At 47.3% G+C, this 21,773-nt stretch overlaps 1 protein-coding gene across 4 annotated transcripts in view; it reads right to left on the reverse strand.

Annotated features, from left to right (window-relative positions):
- Window positions 1-8,316: 8,316 nt before the first annotated feature.
- Window positions 8,317-21,773, reverse strand: part of mllt3 (MLLT3 super elongation complex subunit) — a 75,870-nt gene continuing 62,413 nt past the window's right edge. For all 4 annotated transcript variants that reach the window (XM_064343940.1, XM_064343941.1, XM_064343939.1 and 1 more), the window contains 7 exons: window positions 19,619-19,706; window positions 18,474-18,527; window positions 17,619-17,757; window positions 14,536-14,638; window positions 13,908-13,979; window positions 13,298-13,369; window positions 8,317-10,172 (listed from right to left, as the gene is read on the reverse strand). In XM_064343940.1, coding sequence (XP_064200010.1) covers window positions 10,041-10,172; window positions 13,298-13,369; window positions 13,908-13,979; window positions 14,536-14,638; window positions 17,619-17,757; window positions 18,474-18,527; window positions 19,619-19,706 — 660 coding nt within the window. In that variant the 3' untranslated portion in view covers window positions 8,317-10,040. The remainder of the gene's footprint in view (window positions 10,173-13,297; window positions 13,370-13,907; window positions 13,980-14,535; window positions 14,639-17,618; window positions 17,758-18,473; window positions 18,528-19,618; window positions 19,707-21,773) is intronic.

Genomic DNA, 21,773 nt, shown 5'->3' on the forward strand with positions numbered 1-21,773 from the left:
TGGGAACTGGGAGTAGAGGGGCTGGGGATTGGGCAGTCTGTCATGTTTGTGGGGGGACAGGACAGGATTGCAGGCCAAGGTTCTCACCCTCTAATGCCTCCTTGTGCGGTGCTACAGTGAGAGTGTGTGTACGAGGCAGGCCATTAGTGTAGTCCTGCTCTGAGTGTGAGTGTGTGGGTGTGCTGTATGTGAGAGAGAGACAGAGGGTAAGAGAAAGGGAGAGGGGAGGGAGAGACAGAGGGTAAGAGAAAGGGAGAGGGGAGGGAGAGAGAGAGAGAGAGAGAGAGAGAGAGAGAGGGGGGAAAATGCAGTCGCCTGTCATGGCTCACTGGCCCATCCAGATACATCAAGAGGAAGAAAGAGTGTCTGTGCACGTGTGTGTGTGTACTCATCCCAAGAAAGTCAAAATAAATCAAAGTTCCAGGTTTATGTTCAGACTGTGGGTCGCTCCAAAGAGCTGGACCTATGTTAAAGTAGCGGGGGGCGGGGGGGGTACTTTGGGAGTGTGTGTGTGTGTGTGTGGGGGGTGACGTTGTGCACATAAAAATAATCAAATGCTGGGGATCTAGCAATTAGGGAAAGCACTTAAACACTGAAGCATCAGGCCCTCCCTCTGAAGGGGTAAGGATATCCGACCACCCTGCCCCCCCCTTCCCTCTCGTACCCCCATCCCCCCATCCCCTCCTCATCCCCTCCCCTCTCCCCCCTCACTTTGAAGTCCGCTTGCTTTTGTTCTTTACATAACTTGATCTGATTTTTGAAAAGCTAATTTGTATGCATTTTCAGCGACAAGAGCCGCCACCCAGAATTCGGCTAGCGGAACTGGCAGAAAGGTCAACGCGTCTGACTGAAGGGGACCCAGGACACAAACTAAGCTAAAACATACGATGGGCGCTTTTGAATTATGGTCACTGTGTGCAAATTTGATGACAATGGCGGATTAGAACTGGGAACAAAATGGCTGGGAGAATAGGCAGAAGCTGTGTGTGTGTGTGTGTGTGTGTGTGTAGGGCCGACTTTTAGCGTATTTACGTCCTTTCTCAATAATATATACACAAATGATTTTCTTTCAACAAAATGACTTACATGTTAGTTTTGCGAATACTCTTAGGACCATAAAAAATGGAGATTAAAAAATCTGTGAAAATCGTAGATTGTAGATATGGTTTCAGATATGTCTATCCACCATTTTAAACTATGTTGAAGAGTAATCTGGCAGTTGGCCCTGCAGCAACATCTCATAAAATAAAATGAATTACCCTAACATGCACGCACACACACAGGCACACACGCGCGTGCACACACTCACACGCACACACACACACACAATTTCAATCCAAATTGCTGGAGTCGGGATGCAGAAAAAAAACCGCTCGCACCGTTCGTCTCCCGCTAATTTCCTCGTCTCCGCGTCGGGATCAAAAGGTGCGCGATCGGGGAGCCGTTTCTTTGTGACGGCGGCGTTTACGAGGCCTTTGTGGGGAACAGTCTGGAGGATGCCATCGGGGAGGGGCGGGTGCATGCGTGTGTGTTGGGGGGGGGGTGGGGATCAGACTTTTTCGTCAGCCCGCTGCTCTAATGACTTCCTTTAGGTGCTCTGTGACTGCTGGACCCTTTTCTCTGGCGGCCTTGGCTCTGAGCCAGGATGACAATCAATGTCTCTGTGTCTCTTCTGCGGGAGATTATTTCCAGGGTCTCCCTTTTTTTTATTGGAGGAAACGGCATTTCGGAGCTCAAACAGGATGTCCTGCTGTTGGCCCTCACTGTGAACTGCTCCATTTTCTCTCTCTCTCTCGACCAGACTTTGCTTTTGGACACAGGATTAACTTAAGCCATTTCAAAGGGTCCCCGCTTTCCTTTCTACTTCTTCCTTCCTTCTTCTTCTTCATCTTCCCAGCGTCCTTTAGAACTCCGGTGAAAGCAGACGCAAATGAAATATTTTCCCTTCTGCGTCTTCGAGCTGAAAGGGAAGCCTCGTCGGCGTAGGCCGCGCGTTTCTCCCGCGCCGTGTAAGCTCGCCGCGTTCTGGCCGTTGCAGCCACCAACCCGTGAGAGCGTCCGGCTCAACCCTCCCCACAATCCACCTAAACACCCACCCAAGACTGCTCAACCCTCCCCACAATCCACCTAAACACCCACCCACCCAAGACTGCTCAACCCTCCCCACAATCCACGCACCCACCCAAGACTGCTCAACCCTCCCCACAATCCACCTAAACACCCACCCACCCAAGACTGCTCAACCCTCCCCACAATCCACCCACCCACCCACCCAAGACTGCTCAACCCTCCCCACAACCCACCCACCCACCCAAGACTGCTCAACCCTCCCCACAACCCACCCACACACCCACCCAAGACTGCTCAACCCTCCCCACAATCCACCCACCCACCCAAGCCTGCTCAACCCTCCCCACAATCCACCAACCCACCCAAGACTGCTCAACCCTCCCCACAACCCACCCACCCACCCACCCACCCAAGACTGCTCAACCATCCCCACAACCCACCCACCCACCCACCCAAGAAGTTAGAGGAGGCTGCAATGGGGGAGAGGGCTGGGGGGGCTTCGGAAACCGCGGCCAAAAAAACTCACAGTGGGGGAAGCTAAACAAACCGGAACGAAGACCCCGTTTTGGGGAGAATCCAAACTATATTCAATGCACTAATATCCTCTGTGCGGCAGCAAACAAATTTTTTAAAAAAGGCAGGAGAAAGAAACAGCTGGGCATGCTCAGACGGCTGTCATCCGCGCGGTCATCTATATGTACACATATACTTACTTAAATGGCCCATTAGATCAGAGACGGGAGAGGAGAGTGGAGAGAGAGAGAGAGAGAGCGAGAGGGAGAGGGAGAGAGAGAGAGAGACGGCTTTGTGGTCTGGCACTAAGTCCCCCTTGGTTTCGGGCCCTTCAAAGAGCCGGGGGGGCCAGACTCTTCCCTGCCCCTTTAATTGGGTCTGGGGAGGATTTATGGAGTAATGAACAGGTGTTGGGAGGGAAAAAGAGTGTGACACACGCATGCGCATACGTACACGCACACACACACTGCAGTTGGTTCTTGTAATAATTAATGGCTGATTTATCATGCCGTTCTTTCAGCCTCATTGACTTCAGCCTGTGGAGTCAGTAAGACTCGGAGCAAGTCAGGAGCCCACATATTTTTTCCAATGTATGAAAAAGCCTTATTGTCCATCAGTAAAATGTAGATCTTAACACCATAAAGAAACGTTCTCTCTCCAATCACTCTCTACATTTCTCTTGAGAAGGAAAATATTAATTCACTTGTTACAAATGCCAGTAAGTGGCTTTGATTATTATTATTTTTTTAAACTTCATGTTTTAATAGCAAAACCTTTACGCCAGGTTACCAGTGGTATTGTCAAATATCCAGTTGCTGTAAAATTGCCTCCTCTGCCGTAAACTACACACAAACTGTAGCCTATAAAAATGATGTCCCAAGGCTATTCAGCTCTCCATATGAGAGAGAGAATAAGGACTGTGAGAATGTGATAGAAAAACTTTCATACTACTTTACTGGATGGTTTGTTCGCTTCAATTCGTTTCCGTGTGAACATCTCTGTCATTACAAGAAACGTAACCCAATACTAACGCGTTCGGAATCCAAGCATCAAATGATGACATCAAGTGCTCTGCAGCGAGCACGGCCACGGCCACATGACCGTGACGATCACAATGCCCGTCTCACCGTGTCATCGCAGCTCAAGGATGCGGATGGGTATCCACGGCAACACAGCCGCCGCCGCAGCTGCTTCCCCGTGTCCAGGATGGTTCGCTTCCCACCGAGTCTCTGCGGAAAAATCCTGAGGACAATTCACAAGGACTGCGACATTCCGCGCATCTACACGGCCGTTACATCCACATCCTCCGAGCTCTTTAGGAATGAGACGCACCGATGGAACAACAACCGTGGCCAGCACGCGAGTGTGTGTGTGTGTGTGTGTGTCTTGAAGGCCAAGCCAGGTGAAGAAATAGGCAAAACGCCATATTTCAACTTCCCCACAACTTCGCACCAGCAGGGGGGCCGCAGAGAAACTCAGTGGCATGTAGTTAACGCATAAGAAGCTCGTTACCGTGGTCACGCATGACCGCGAGCGAAAAAAGGCGGTTTAAAATATAAACCTCGCGTAATGTGAAAAACATGACCGGGATACTAAACGTGTGTGTGTGTGTGAGTGTGTTGGCATCAAGAACTATGAAAGGGAAAATGTAAATACGATTATAAGCGCATCACCACTACGCCGCGAAGGCGACAGGTGTTCCGTCGCATTTGATGGCTGCACAAATTGGCGTTAAGTGGTGAGGCTCAGTCCATTTGTTACAATCTTACCCTCCATCCCCATTCAGGCACCACCTTAATTTCCATCACCTGAATCCTCTCTGCCGGTTGTAGGCAAGTAGTAGGCAAGTAAGCCCTTTCGGATGCAAAATGTCATCAAGGACGTACCCTGGTCAGATCACTCGAGATGTGCGCTAAACACAATTCCTCTGCGTGGGGTCCTTGGCCTGAACACAAATGCCTCCAGCTCAGATTTCCCAAACTCAGTCTGGGGGTAGCCCCTGCATGCTGCTTTTCATTCCAACCATAAATGCTACTCCTGAAGTATGACGTGTTGTTTTTTAATTACATTAACCACCCTCTTACTGACACATCGTCAGAAACCGATGTTACAAAACAAGAAATATTCATTTTTTAAAAAGATTTTAGATAATTCTGTTTCCTGCTTTAATTTCTTGTGTGCGCTATATGTGAAGCAACTCATTTTGCAAGGCACTGCCAGGCACAATCAGTTGGGTACTAACTGCTCAAAGTGTGGACACCTGGACACCGAAACAAAAACATTTGTGGTAAATGAAAAGTGCAACGGTAAAGCATATTCCAATGAAACAAAAACACATTTGTTTTGTAATATCTTAAAATAATCATGAGACTGGGGGAAAACTAGAAAAAATGTTGGGGACTCCACAGCCAAATTTGGGAACCCCTGTGCTATGCCACCAGACCAGAGCAGTTATTCCAAATGAGGGTTGTCGCACAGCAGTTCCAAAAGAGCCGCAGCAAGTGAAGGTTATTGTGGATTTCCTTTAAATCAGCAGCCAATGTAAGTCTCAGACACAAGGCAATCGGTGAGTAAATGAATCGCTTCAGTGTTGAATTTCACTGAAACCCAGCAGACACTGCAGCCCTCAATGACTGGAGTCCAATACCCCTGCTCCAACTCACATTCCCTGGGTGAGTCCCAATACTTTTCACTCCTCACCTCCTTTTTCCCCACTCCCCCCATACCACTCATTTCCTACCTGGAAGTATGTGGAGGAAAGGAGGGGAGGAGACAAATAGAGGAGAGAACTAGGAAGACACTGAAACAGCTTATCTGCTTCACCATCATCGATGTCGACCATTGAAGAAATAGCCTTATCATAAACATCATTTTTTTTTCTGAGCCCACACAATGACCCTAGCCTATCATGCATCCCACATCAGTTATTGTTTCCCAATATTCATATTATGGCAGTATTCACACTGAAAAACAATCATTTCCCACTGGAATATCTCAAATTTGTTGGTAATAAATACCTTTGGAAACAGTTCATTGATAAATTCATTCACCCATATTCACAGACTGAAATAATGGTACATAGCCATCATGATTATTCATGTGTAGAGTCGTGTTCACTTAAGTAACATGAACAACCATGTACAAGCAAATAAGCCTGCCACCCCATCTTAAATTGCTAAATTTATCAGTAGGACATGAGCCCTACATTTTGCGTGCTGGCAAGTCCTCGGCCACTTTCTAAAATTTGGACAGTGTCAGATTCCGTGGGATGCATCCTTCGCCAGGAAGAGGCGAGGAGCTGTGTTTGAAGTGACTTCGCTCCATTACTGGGACACTAGAGGGAGGGAGGATACAAAGTTAGGTTTCCGTAGTGCGGAGGAGCGGATGTAGTAGTGGAGGAAAGGAGGATACCGTTTTGGAATATCGGGACACACCCCCGGGGTCAACAAGCCTCTCCAAGTCACCTTCAAAATTTCCAAAGCGAGAGGCTATTCCACTCTGCTGACTCGTGTTGCTGGACCTGGCTGTCCCCTCCGGAGGCACTTTGTCCTAAATTGTTTTTAGTCATTGAAAGAATGCTAAATGTACAAAAAATGTACTTAACAATGCCTTCCATAACCCTCCAGAGTCACCTAAATACAGGCCTGTGTTCAATCAGAACACTCATCCTCAACTTTGACGAGAACATCTAAATGCAAGCTTTACAAACTCGGCTTTGCGAGCTGCGGTGCATGAGCTCAACAAATTGCCTTGAAAGGAAAGCAAGATTAATGTTGTTTAAATGTTAGTCAAAGTTAAGGACAGATGTTGAATCTCAGCCACTGGAGTGGGATGGAATGGCCTAAAAAAAAATGAGAACACACAAACCACATCAGATTTCTTTAAAAATGCACGTTGCAGAGCACTCCGACATGTGGCTAGTTTTTAGGAAGTGGGTCTTGGGTCTTGGGCTCCGTACACCCAGCTTTTAGGTCAAATATCTTGGCTAACCACACAAACCACAGCTGCGCTGGTTTGTGCGCACACACACATGACCGCAAACTTCACTGAGATGACATCTTACACAGTGCAGCAAAAGGCCAGCTCCTTTAACAGTCTGCCATCCTCCACCACGACATGCCGTTGAAGTGTTTTGAACACTGCCGCCTTCACATAGCCAAAACACACTCCGGCATCGGCAGAAAGGGAAGAACCACAGAGAACTGCTTTTGTCAGACCACCCACTTTGACAAAAACATAAAGAAACCATGTGTGGGACACAAGCCCTGTGTTCTAATTGAAATGGGGACGTTATGACTGGAGAGTAGGGCTATACATTAATAAACTCCCCGCTAGCTGCAGCCTTCCCACTTTAACAGACCGTTTCACATTTCAGCTCTGGTTTAAATAACCTTCCCAGGATCCATTAGCATTTAAGACCCATTGTAAGAAATCATTGACACAAGAATAAATATTTTACTGGGGGATTTGTGGAGCAATGTCTACAGGTCCCCATATGAAACCCTGCAAGCTCATAATACTGTCAACTAAAATAGTGTGTGGGGGATGTGTGTGTGTGTGCATGTTTTCCCCCTTTTCATGTCATGTCTATTTTCTTTAAGAGGTCTGTCTCAACCTCAGTTTTAATGCAGGAAGTTGGTGCTTAACGTACCAGTCAAGATTAATCTTCATTACCCCCAACATAAGAAAAACGCATATGATTTTTCATTGACATTTCACATTTACACCGACCGAACTTCCGCAGAATTTCAATTACTTTTCATCATACACGCCAGGCAGGTTGGTTTAATGAAATGAATGAAAGTTGAAATAAGAAATAAGATGGCCGTGAGAAGCCCTTTCTTCTGATGAAGCCAGAGACCGAGGCAGATGGTCATTAAGCGGGTCGGGAATCCAGGATCTGACAGCGGAATTCAGGGGGACCAGGGGAAATCATCTCAGAGCACACAATCAATGAACGGGCAGACGAACGCAGACAGGGCCCTCTCACAGACGAGAGCCGATATTCTTGTTTCGTACGGAAGCCTGCAAGGTGGATGACACTCCCAGACGCCGCGGCCCGTCTCACTTTCACTGCAGAGACTGAAGAACACCCGTCCTCACGTTCAGCCCAACGTGACTGCAATTGTAAAAAAATTTTTTTTTTTTTTTTTTTTTTAAACAAATGTCAAAATATTAACCCCTCTTAAAAAAAAAAAAAAAAAAAACCTTATGCCCAAGACCCATCTACATATGACAAATATCCATGATAGCAGTAGTGCCCCTTAAGACGGGATTCACACAGCTGGATTGGTTTTTCAGGTGTTACCTGCAGAAAACTGCGATGTTAAGATTGGAGATTCTTAGATTAATTTTTTTTTTGTCAGTATTCACCCCACTTCTCTTATCCTGGCCACCAGGATGCCACGCCCACTGACTGCTATCATCCAATAGCAGCACAGAGTCGATCCACCTCAGCCGAATTGCAATCTCGTTTTTCTTTTTTTCTTTCTTTTAAAAAGGGGTTTCCGTGAGCAACCACATGAGAAGCTGTCTTCTTGGGCGAGTAGCCATAAGGAGAATGGCGGACGCAGGATGGCCAGTGCTGGGGCAAACCTCCTCCTGATCACACGACTGTGACTGGTTAATGGTGCACATATGGAATTCATCAGTAATTGCACAGTGTGTATTAAAAGCAACTGCTGCTCCAAGTACAAACAGATGCAGCCACAGACAGTCAAACGAAACCAAAGATGGCGGGATGCATCACATATAGAGTTTATATACACATATAAACAATATATCATGATATTTGTACAAAACAAATTAGGGGGGGAAAAAAAAATCTTTGGGCTGAGAAATGGAATGCAGGGGAAGGATTGACAGAATGAGCCCGTAGTATGCAAACACACACAGAAACAAAATACAACATTTTTTTCTTTTTAAAAAAATCATACACAAATCACAAACAGTGCCTGTAGCTATTCCCCCTCCTCCCGGCTGGCCGTATGGTCGTGTCTGTGCCCATTACAGAGTGACCCGCCGTAAATTTCTAACACAACACAGCGAAACCGGAGTCCCGAAACGACTCCGTTTTTCAGCAAACACAAAGAAGGACTTGTGCATTCCGCCCAACAATCCCCCCTCTCAGGGTTACCTCACAGATTCTCGCTTGGCAAAACAAGCCAAATTAAACTGGGTTCCTTTCAGTTACCAACAGAGCAGTTTCCACCTCCACGAAAAAAAAAAAAAAGTGTGACTTCGTTTCCCCTCCATACAGAAATTATATTTGGCAACTGAGGGTCCCCCCTGCCCCACCCCCCACAAAATAAATAAGATTAACAGGTTCAAAAAGGTTTTTTCTACAAAACAAATCTTACATTTGTAAGAATACATTAGTCCTACCAGCCTCAGAACGTGTAGATTTGCCTACCCAACTCAAGCTTTGCTCCTACCAGTGGGCTCAATTCACATGACCCCTGACAAATCCCTCCCCTCCCACTCACCACATTGACTAATCCCCTCCCACTCACTGCTACATTTCAGCATGTGATTGGTTAAACTGGCCTCGTTCTCATTCAAATTGAGGCTAGTGCACAAACATAAAAATAACAGCCTGCCTTCTTGACATGATTTGAACTTTGACTGTCCAATTGTAATTTTCAAACTTTTGTACCAAGAATATACATTTTCAGGGCATGTTCTTTAAAATGATTATTTTACAATGCAATTTGCTTTCAGTTCCAATACACACACGCGCACGCACACACACACACACACACACACACAGCGCAAGCTGCAGTCTCTGCAGTGCCTTCCTTTGACAGGAAGCAGCAATAGCCCCGCGTGTGGAAACGCTGGAAGGGGACCGCACGCGCCCGTTTTCCCTCCACGCAGCCGCACACCCGGGGGTTCCTGAAGTGCTTGTACGCCGTGCCACACCCGTTCGCCAAGACAACGACCCCTATCCCCCCCCCCCCACCCACACAGACCTGAAACTCAATAAATAGACGGACAATGTAGTAAGGCAGTGTTTTCACATGCAATCTTCACAAAAAAGGGAACCGAATTATCGCACACAGTACACAGTAACGATATCCACATTCTTTAAGAGCCAGGTCTTGCTTTTTCCCCATTTTTTTTTACATAGTTTTTTTTTTGAAGTTGTTTTCAAGGCATTCCAGGTGAACTCTGGGACAACAGGAACGGAGCTCCAAGGTTTCTGCACCATTCTCCCCACCCCTCCCCATCCCCCCCTCCATCTTTCTGCAGTCGCCAGCTCCCGAGTGAAGAGGAGATAAAGCTGAGAGGGCAGGAATCTCCAGACTTGGCAGGCAGTTTTTTGTCGCTGCATAATTTCAAGTTTAAAAAAAAAAAATCCTTTTCTTTCTTCCCTCCCACCCCCCACCCCCCACCCCCGTGCCCCACGTGGGCGTGAGGATCTTCCCCTTTCATGGCAGCCAGCTGCACCCAGATCCTCAGGATGTTCCGGAAGTCTCCAAATAACTCTGCAGCTTGCGCACCGTGGTTTTATCCAGCGAGCAAAGGTCAAAGTCAAAGGTGGTGTTGGTGATGTGGAAGTGTCCCGTCTCCTCGATGAGGTTGACGATCTGAAAGAAAAGAGCAAGGACGGATGGCTTTCAGCGTTCGGGGTCACGCACACCATTCAAACACACCATTTCATTATATACCGATGCTCAGTTTTTATTTAGTGATTAGTTTTTTTAAGAGCCCTCCCCTCTTTTTTCCCCCAACCCAAACTCAGTCAAACTTGTTGCTTCAGGATGATAGAGCTGTAGGCACATGACTCTTCCAATTCCCACAATTATCCATTTATCCATTTCGCTTCTTTTCATGCTGCAGACGCACCTCCAGTTACATAGTGCCCATGTCGTTGGAGGATCACGAGGTCAGCCTATCCTTGGTTCGTGCATCCGCAGCTGCCAGACCGGACCAGTAGTGGCCGCTAAAGAGCAATGAAAACTTGCAAACTCCGGCTCAACTTCTGAGCCCCTCTACCCCTCTATCTAGATGACCACTTATGAACAGAAATCGGGATGAGGTTATTTCGCCATTTTCGATATGCAAAGCGGTATGGCCTTTTCCCCCAGTTAGTTCAAACAAAGCATACTCTATGCTGGCATCTGAACAAAGCTTTAAAAAATATTGTAATGTAAAGGATCCGTGTATATATGCTGCTGTTTTGGAAATGGAACTGGGATTTATTTTTTTCTGTATTGTAGTGAATCTCCAGTGCGTTCTGTGAGCAGCAGGTGGCGGCTGTCGGGTTTTCATGAGGCCGAGCGCAGAATGTTGAGCCACGCCCCCCTTTTTGTGCGTCATCTCTCATTGGTAGGATGCACATTCATAGCCCTCTTCCCCTCAACATAAAAACCCGCTATTGGTTGCACTTCTCCATATTGGAAGCATAGCATATCCGTGAGTAGCGGGGACCCTCCCACGTCTGTTCTGAGCTGACAAAGCCCTCGTGTTCAAAATGGACCCGACGCGATTGGCCAGTTTCGCACTACAAAGTGGAGTTCCATGTGGAAAACATTTTCCAAAACCGCGTCCCACCCACCCACCCACCCCCAACCCCCGCCCCCCCCATCCCTTTCCTCCTGAAACCAGGCCAAGAACACAAGAGAACGCACAGGCCCTGCTTCGACATCAGCAGATGGACCTCATGTGCTTCCGCGCAACCCGGGTTTGCACGCGGGGCAACGCGGCCCACAGCTGAGGTTGGAGGACGTCTACATCACGGGGGCGTATTCGACAGGCAGGGAAAAATCAAACAAACAGCGTAAAGCAGCGGCTCCTTCACGCACTGCCGCGCCCCACTGACACAGATCCTGCGCTGCAAGTTAACCCCAGCCAGGCAAACACTGCGTTATTCCTCCCAGACTGGAGTCTGAGATCTCAAGCTGTAGCTCAAGACGCAGAAAATATTCAGTACGATTTGCAATTTGAATGAAGGAAAGGAACATGCAATACTGCAAGCTGTGGCTGGAAAATTCCGAGCTACGATACAAAGGTGGAAACGCAGACCTTCTGAGGAAGGAGAGTCTCTGATACTACCTTCTGTAAGGTGTGTCACTGGTATTACCTGCTGTAAGGTGTCTCTCTGGTATTACCTGCTGTAAGGTGTGTCTCTGATACTACCTGCTGTAAGGTGTGTCTCTGGTATTACCTGCTGTAAGGTGTGTCTCTGGTATTACCTGCTGTAAGGTGTGTCTCTGATATTACCTGTTGTAAGGTTGTTTATCTGCTGTAGGTGTGCTCTGTATTACCTGCTGTAAGGTGTCTCTGGTATTACCTGCTGTAAGGTGTGTCTCTGGTATTACCTGTGGTAAGGTGTGTCTCTGGTATTACCTGCTGTAAGGTGTGTCTGGTATTACCTGCTGTAAGGTGTGTCTGGTATTACCTGCTGTAAGGTGTGTCTGGTATTACCTGCTGTAAGGTGTGTCTCTGGTATTACCTGCGGTAAGGTGTGTCTCTGGTATTACCTGCTGTAAGGTGTGTCTCTGGTATTACCTGCTGTAAGGTGTGTCTCTGGTATTACCTGCTGTAAGGTGTGTCTCTGGTATTACCTGCTGTAAGGTGTGTCTCTGGTATTACCTGCTGTAAGGTGTGTCTCTGGTATTACCTGTTGTAAGATGTGTCTCTGATATTACCTGCTGTAAGGTGTGTCTCTGGTATTACCTGCTGTAAGGTGTGTCTCTGATACTACCTGCTGTAAGGTGTGTCTCTGGTATTACCTGCTGTAAGGTGTGTCTCTGGTATTACCTGCTGTAAGGTGTGTCTCTGATACTACCTGCTGTAAGGTGTGTCTCTGATACTACCTGCTGTAAGGTGTGTCTCTGGTATTACCTGCTGTAAGGTGTGTCTCTGGTATTACCTGCTGTAAGGTGTGTCTCTGGTATTACCTGCTGTAAGGTGTGTCTCTGGTATTACCTGTTGTAAGGTGTGTCTCTGGTATTACCTGCTGTAAGGTGTGTCTTGGTATTACCTGCTGTAAGGTGTGCTCTGGTATTACCTGTTGTAAGGTGTGTCTGGTATTACCTGTGTAAGGTGTGTCTCTGGATTACCTGTTGTAAGATGTGTCTCTGGTATTACCTGCTGTAAGGTGTGTCTGATATTACCTGTGGTAAGGTGTGTCTCTGGTATTACCTGCTGTAAGGTGTGTCTCTGGTATTACCTGTTGTAAGATGTGTCTCTGGTATTACCTGCTGTAAGGTGGTTTGGTATTACTGCTGTAAGGTGTCTTGTATACGCTGTAAGGTGTGTTCTGATATTACCTGCTGTAAGGTGTGTCTCTGATACTACTGCTGTAAGGTGTCTCTGGATTACCTGCTGTAAGGTGTGCTCTGGTATTACCTGTGTAAGGTGTGTCTTGGTATTACCTGTGTAAGGTGTGTCTGGTATTACCTGTTGTAAGTGTGTCTCTGTATACTGTGAAGGTGTGTCTCTGATACCTGCTGTAAGGTGTGTCTTGATACACCTGCTGTAAGGTGTCTGGTATTACCTGCTGTAAGGTGTGTCTCTGGATTACCTGCTGTAAGTGTGTCTTGGTATTACCTGCGTAAGGTGTGTCTGTATTCCCTGTGTAAGGTGTCTCTGGTATTACCTGCTGTAAGGTGTGTCTCTGGTATTACCTGTTGTAAGATGTGTCTCTGGTATTACCTGCTGTAAGGTGTGTCTGATATTACCTGTGGTAAGGTGTGTCTGGTATTACCTGTTGTAAGATGTGTCTCTCTCTCAGCGCCATCAGTCGTCTGTGCAGTTCCACCAGCTCATCCAGGTAGGCCTGTAATGCACAACAGCCAATAAGAGGGTTTCCTGCAGGTCACATTACAACACCGCCAGCAATCCCCTCATGGCATCTACAAGTGTCTATATCACGGGTGACTAATCTTATCTGGAAAGGGTCGATGTGGGTGCAGGCCTTTCGCCCAGACGTTCTCAAACCAGCTAATTGTGGTAATTGATCAAGGCCTTGATTAGTTGCGAATGACAACAATGCCTTTTCTTTACGATTCACCTTCCAAAGTACCCCAAGCTGAATCAGGTGTTCGAGTGCCAGAGTAGAACACATCCTGCACCCACACCAGCCTTTTTCAGAACAGTTTGGACAACACTGGTCTATGTTTAAATGTGCACACCTTGTTCATCAGTAAACGCTTCCAAACTGGCTTCTGTTGGGTGACAATAAATTCTCACAAAGATACAGGGCGACACTGACATTTCATTTGATCATTCATTTGAACCTTTACTTCTATTTGAAATGTATCAGTTTTCAATACGCCACTCACAGTGATTAGATCAAGGGCAAAACCCATTCTTACCTTGTCACAGTCAATGTTTTTCATGCTTTTTTCTTGCTTCAACTGCTTTATTGGACTTTTCACTTCCAGTATCTATGGAAACAGGAACAAAAAAATAATAACTACAGAAACACGGACGCGAGCCGATGTTTTCCTGACCAGCGACTTCAGATGAAATCAAGTTTCAGCGAGAGACGCTGTGTATACTGAGACTTTAAAAAAATCACTGCTAATGCACTCGAAGAAGCGGTTTTTTTTTTCTACACGCCGCCCATCTGAAGTGTGATCGATTGGGAGAGGCAGCTGCGCTTGAGCGCGTGAGGAGCCGTCAAGACAGTAAACGAAAATAAAAGCCCCCGAATGGAGCGCGTCTGTTCCACATGTCAACGCTGAAAAGCGTTCCTTCCACCGGTTAGCCAGCTAGCCGCCCCCACAAACAACTGGGTTCAGAGGGTGTTCTCCAGTGCCATCAGTCTGCGGGAGTGAGCACACTCAGTAATGGCGGGGGAGTGCGTGCGTGTGTGTTTGTGTGTGGTGATTTGTGGATGTAGGTGAATGTGTGTGTGTGTGTGTGTGTGTGCCCGCATGTGTGTGGCTTAGTGTGTGTGTGTGTGCGCGCATGGGCGTGCAATTGGGATTCAGGCCAAACCTGGTTATTGCTGGTCTTCAGCAGGGGCGGTGGGGGGTCGTTCCGGGGCGGGGGGGAAGAGGCGGAGCTATTCTCGCTGTCGCTGCCATCACTCAGACTCACCCTGCGGAAGGCACAGAACTCAGAACCTGGGTCCAAACCCTGGACTGGGTCATATCTCAGAACCTGGCTTCCAAACCCTGGACTGAGTAACACACCTCAGAACCTGGCTTCCAAACCCTGGACTGGGTCACATCTCAGAACCCGGCTTCCAAACCCTGGACTGGGTCATATCTCAGAACCCGGCTTGCAAACTAGGGACTGGGTCATATCTCAGAGCCTGGCTTCCAAACCCTGGACTGGGTCATATCTCAGAACCCGGCTTCCAAACCAGGGACTGGGTCATATCTCAGAACCCGGCTTCCAAACCAGGGACTGGGTCATATCTCAGAACCTGGGTTCCAAACCCTGGACTGGGTCATATCTCAGAACCTGGTTTCCAAACCCTGGACTGAGTGACACCTCAGAACATGGCTTCCAAACCCTGGACTGGGTCATATCTCAGAACCTGGCGTCCAAACCAGGGACTGGGTCATATCTCAGAACCTGGCTTCCAAACCCTGAATTGGGTCATATCTCAGGACCTGTCTTCCAAACCCTGGACTGGGTCATATCTTAGAACCTGGCTTCCAAACCCTGAATTGGGTCACATCTCAGGACCTCTCTTCCAAACCCTGGACTGGGTCATATCTCAGAACCTGGCGTCCAAACCCAGGACTGGGTCATATCTCAGAACCTGGCTTCCAAACCCTGAATTGGGTCATATCTCAGGACCTGTCTTCCAAACCCTGGACTGGGTCATATCTTAGAACCCGGATTCCAAACTCTGAACTGGGTCACGTCATACAAGCAGGTGGTGAATAGCCTGTATTTACATTACAGTCACTTAGCAGACGCTCTTATCCAGAGCGACAAACAGCAGTGGAGAACATTAGCATTACTCTCAGGAATAGAAAAAAGGCAGAGAGGCCCATTTATAAATCACTTAGTGCAATATTAACCTAACAACAAAGAAGGGATGATTAGCCAGATAGCCAGCAATACAGTAAAAGTGCTGCTTATCGTTTTGTTACACAGCGATACCCATGACATTAGCCAAAAGGGAAACAGTTTAGCGCAACAGGGCCAAAGAAGGCCAAAATGGCTATTGTAACAAAGCTTTCAATGAGGTTGTGTATGTCTGAAAAATCATGTCAATCATGCAAGTCTTATTTTTACATAGTGCCATTTGACAAACACTGCAAAATCCCTTGTTACCAAATCGCGGCTGTGGTAACCACCTCCCCAGCTGTTTCAAACTAGCGAGGAGGTCTCTCAGAACAGACCTGCGATTGCTAGGCCGCTCACAGGAAGTGCAGGCTCAGCGAGACCAGCGGAGCAGAGAATGTTTGTGTAATAATAACAGGGTCAATTGATATGACCCAGTGGCGGATTGAGCCGTAATCATACCATGATTCTAGTCTTTCCCACGGTCAGATGGAAAAACTCTAATAAGTTCCCCCGGTGTAGAACTTGCACACCTCTCAGTACTGCATGACGCAAATTTCAGTAACACTCTCGGACAGGAGTTTCTGCAGCGGTTTCGAACGGGAGGACCAAAGGGCACCTCGGCATAAACTCCACCCAAGGAGGGCAACACCATAGCAGTTCCCAGGGCTTAAGTGCTTAACAGATTGAAAGAAAGGCATTCCAACACCCCGTGAGAACAGAAGTGGTCCGACTGCATTGAAACGGACAAAACAAAAATGAATTCACAAGCAAATGATGTTGCTAAAGACTTGTTCACTATTAAAAAAAGGAGCCCTAATTTCGTTTTGATCTGTTTGCAGACGTAAAGTAAAAAAAAAAAAAAATTCCTAAATTGTGGCTGTCAACATCTTTCTTGCCATAGCCAGCAACAAAAACAGCCACTTGTCTCCACAAAATGTTGCTACTACATTAAGAGTTGTGGCTACATGCAGGGCTTGGCATTAACTTGTTGGCTCACCAGCCACAGTGGCTAGTTGCTTTCCAAAGTCAATAAAAAAACTCATTTTCATTTTCAAAACTCTCATGGGGCTAAAAAAAAATAAATAAATAAAAATGACCATTCAGACTGCAAGACACCATCTCTCATGATTGAAAAAAATTTAAATTTTTAATTTTACAGCTGGCACAATGCAAGCTGGCAAGAAATGGCAGGCGATGAAAAAAACTCAAATCATCACCCCATACTGTGGGTGTGTGGTACAAACACACCATGAGTTCAACACTCTCAGCCACTAAACAGTGTATTTCATTTGCTGAGGGGAATTATCTTCACTTCACTGCACTTTCAACGGAAATAAATTCTCATACTCCCTAAGTGTCATACAAGGCTCCAAGCGCATGTCTATTAGATGCAGTTCACAAGCCTGCAAGACCACTACATAAATGTTAATTCGCCCAGTCGGCCTGATGCATGTATGTGGACAACATAAACGCTAATCTGGTAAACACAAATCAATTTATGTTTCAACCGAGTCTAATACTGTGTTTATCTAGAATCTTACATTAGCATAAAATAAAACTTAAGGCAATAAAGGAAAGCGTACTTGAAGTCAACACAGGTTTAAAAAAAGAACAGCTCCTTTTACACAAAGGGAGTGAAACTCATGTATGGTTTCGTAGAGGAATGTGAGACTGGTTTTTACTAAAACCTCTGGAACTCGTATTAAAAATGAGCTGAATGACAGCTGTGTGGTTCTAAACCAACAACATGCCCCTGTACTAACACCCAATGGCATGGTCCCATAATTAGTCCTAGTGACACTGATAGCCAATAGTATGGTAGGCCTGTACTGGCTTTCAATGACACGGACAACCAATAACACAGCCTCATAGCAACATCCAAATCATAGCCCCATAATAACACCCAATGGCACACCCAATGGTGTGGTCTCATACTGAGGGACACCGACAGCCAGTAGCATGCTCCCAATGCTGCTACCCAAAGGCATACCCCTTTATTAACAGCCAATGGCCTGGCCTGATACTGCCGGCCAGTTGCACGGCCTCACGCTCACCTGCGGTGCCGGTGGCTCAGGTGCGTGTGCAGTGGCCGCTCCAGGTCAGAGTCCGCTTCATTATCGTCATCGTCCTCAGACTCTTCGTCATTATCCTCTGAGTGTAGATCCTGGATTATAGAGCGCAGGGGGCCCAAGACTGTCACAAAGCAGGAAGGAAAGAAGGAGCAAAACAAGGATGGAGAGGGAGGGGGGAGGAGAAAAAGAAGGCAAGAGAAAAGCAGACAGAATGAAAAAGAAAGTGAAAGAGAGAAGACCAAGCGAGTGAAAAAGTGTTAGGGCAGGGCAAACATTGCTGCTAACTCACCCCCCCCAAACTCCTCCCACTCTGAGGAAGGTCATCCACCCCCAAACTCCTCCCACTCGGTGGAAGTTCACCCTCTCAAACTCCTCCCACTCTGAAGAAGTTCGACCCCCCCCCCCAAACTCCTCCTACTCTGTGACAGGTCACCTCCCAAACTCCTCCCACTCAGAGGAAGTTCATCCCCTTCAAACTCTTCATGAACAGCACCCTCCCTGGCCAGAAATGAGCAGAGGCTGCCCATACAGGACAGTTACTGACAGGATACAGCTCTTTGGGGTGGGGGAGGGAGGAAGGTACATTACACCTTAATTAGCCCTCATGTGAAAATCCGATTGGGTTTCATGCCACACTGAACAAAAGTTTCACATGCAAAACCATAGAGGTAAAAACACTACATTTTTTTTAAAAACAGGAAATGTACTTTCCATTTCCCTGAAAGGCTAATAAAACCAGAAAAGTGAATCAAATAAGTAAAAAAGAGGTTGAAGGTGGGCATGATGGTGATTTGGGGGGGGGGGGGGGGGGGCTGGGGGGGTCAGTTAGCCAGTTACCTGTGTGGGCTGTCGTAGGAACAGCCACCACCTTCCTGCAGACGAAATCAGGCACTGCGTCCATGAAAGAAAACAGAGCACAATGGTTTACAGGCTTTCCGCCAGACACCCCCTGTTCCCACCCCCATCAGTGCCACACACACTCCTATTACTCCCAACAAAGAACACCCAATTTATTTTCCCGTGGCGCAGGCATGGCACTCCAAAAAGAGGGAAAGAAGCACACTTCACTGTACAGTGAACACATGGGAAAGTGAACTGAATGCTTCCCTTCTCAGGAGATATGAAAAACTGAACACAAACACTGAAATATAAAATACAACTTCCCCTTTCTTGGTGAGTCTTAGTGAGGTAAGGCCACCGGAGAGCAATTTCCTTTTTTAAAACAGCAATTTGAACGTTTTGCCAAAAACACACAGACGCTCTGCAAGAAAGAACTAGCGCTTCTGCACTTTGGAGGAATAGGCTTGCTGCAACCATCAGTTGCACTGGAGCACTTCCAAGAAAGAGCAAGAACAAGACTACAAATGGCCTGTGCATTCTAATCCCTCTCATTTCACCTGCGCCACTCAGAACTGTGCTGTTTATTAGTGTTCATACAGATACGTATGTGAAATCAAGTACTGGACTGATTTACTGAGCCGTTTGACCTTCAGTGATTCAGCTAATTGTGCATCGATCATCTCAACTATAAATTATAGAGACGATGCGATCGGACCTTATTTTAAAAAAGCACAGCATGTAGCATGAAGAGACTACACAGCCTGAAGACACAGCACACTGTGGATCACAGAGACAGCACAGTGTGGGGCATAGAGACAGCACAGGGTGAAGTGTACACAGTGTCGATCATACAGAAAGGGCAATGTGAAGCATACAGACAGCACAGTTTGGAGCATACAGCACAGTGTGAAGCGTAGAGCCAACACAGTGTGGATCATACAGAAAGCACAGTGTGGAGCGTAGACAGCACAGTGTGGAACATACAGACAGCACAGTGTGGAGCGTAGAGACAGCACAGTGTGGGGCAAAGAGACAGAACAGTGTGGAGCGTACAGACAGCACAATGTGGAGTACACAGACAGCACAGTGTGGAGCACAGAGACAGCACAGCTTGAAGCAAGAGATCCCTTGGTGATTGTTACCTTGGCGATCGTTACTGTGGTGTTTTTGGGAGGGAGCGAAGCTGGAACTGGAACTGGAGGTGGAGCTGGCTGGGCTGGGCTGCTCTGACTGGGACAAAGGGACACAAAGTGGAGGAGTTAGAGGAAGAGTTAGGGGAGGAGGAGAGAGGCGGAGTTACAGGTTCCTTAACCTCAAACTGCACAGGACTGCAGTGTTTACACTGCACTGCTGCTCCTGGTCGTCTGCAAGGCTGAAATTAAGGGGCAAGACTTCTGGATGCAACACACTGACGCCCTTCCCCTTACACCTGCAAGGCCCTCTCAATATAGCCCCACACAATGCCAGGCCCTCTCAACATAACGGCAGGTCATCTCAACATAACCCAACACAATTTCAGGCCCTCTCAACATAGCCCCACACAATGCCAGGCCCTCACAACATAACCCAATATAATGCAAGGCCCTCTCAACATAACCCAACATAATGGCAGGTCATCTCAACATAACCCAACACAATGGTAGGCCCTTTCAATATACCCCAGCACAATGCAAGGCCCTCCGATTGCAAGACCCTCTTAACTCAACAAAATGTCCACCCAATTCAATAAGGGGCATTTCCGAACCAAAGGCAAGGTCACCTGACTTGATGCTAAGGCCCTCCCAACCCAAGGCCCTACAACAAGACCACACTAATGAAGGGCTCAGCCATTAACTGGGACAAACATCCTGTACCTCACTATTCTAGTGATATCCGGAACATTCTTACCAGCTGAGTGGGAAGCAGGACGGCCCCCTTGGAGAGGGTGATGCAGTCAGCAGGCGAAGAGGGAAACCATAAAGCCTAAAAACCACTCAAGTCACCCCGGCAACAGGGCAAGTGACAAATAATGATTGTACGCCATTTAACACGGCGTTCTGCTGAAAAAGAAAAAAAGTACAAATTTCCCTGGATCATAAACCTCGGCCGTTATCTGCACTCGCTCTTCCATGCGGACGGCTTTGATGGTCTTAGCAGTAACTTCCCCTTCCATAAATCAGGCCCCCCCCCCTCCCCCAGCCCCCCTCCAAACGAAGGCTGATTTATGGGGGCTCACAGACCTGCACCTCTGCGTTTGCCCTACGGCACTGTCTCTTTCTCCTCAGGACTGACCTGGCGCAATTCTCCATCGGATTCCAGTCTGGACCTCAACATTTGGACTTTTTATAAACCGTGCCCATTTAAAGCCTCTGTCTAGACAAACAGGAACAAAAATCAAGAACTCCACCCAAAGCTGTCACACAGCACCAACACTACACAAGACCAACGCACACTCGCAACACCTAACAAAAACAACAAACACCACAGCACTATCAAAACATATGCAACACTACACAACTCTACCACCGAACACTACCAGCTAAAACCACAAAACTGCCTCTCACAGCCAGCCACTATGCAATTCTACCACCAAACATGACCAAACATGACCAACCCAAACCTCCCACCACCAAACATGACCAAGAAACAGGACCAACGAAGACCTCACAACCACAAGCTAAACTACCACTACAACTACTACTGGGTAATAGTCAAAATGTGACATAATGATTGGTGAAGTGACAGCACTGCTGATAAATGCATACAATGTGGCAGTCTGAGTGTCTGAGGGGGGGGGGGTGGAGATTGAGTTCTGTCACAGCCTCACCAGGGCTTGTCCAGTCGCCGTTTTTTCGGACATCTAGATTCACGGTCGGTGATCCTGAGATTTAGCACGCACTCCGCACCCAACCGGGCCGTTTGTCATCCGCTGGACTGATTCAGCATAAAGGGGGCCATGTTGCCTGGGTGGCCATCGTTCCCCCCGGGAAGCTCCCCACGTGAAGTTTCCGTCGACAACAGTCAATCATCCGGCCTCGACAATTAATACGCAACCGGACCCCTGACAGCACGCGCGGTGGTTTATGGGAGGGAGAAGAGCGGCCTCTTAACTCCTACTTTAAATCACTGCTTATCAGCGCATTAAACAGCCGTTTGTCTGGCACGTCGCTCGCCAAAACCTTTTTTTTTTTTTTTTTGCCGAACGCATGGAGAACTGCAGACTCAGTCTTGTACAATATTAATGCCTTTTTGAAACCCTCCCCGCACCCCTTTCCTTGATTTTGTGTGCTTACACACAACCTGCTCTCTCAAAACGAT

The sequence above is a fragment of the Anguilla rostrata genome, chromosome 7, assembly GCF_018555375.3.
Source record: "Anguilla rostrata isolate EN2019 chromosome 7, ASM1855537v3, whole genome shotgun sequence".
NCBI classification, from domain to species: Eukaryota; Metazoa; Chordata; class Actinopteri; order Anguilliformes; family Anguillidae; genus Anguilla; species Anguilla rostrata.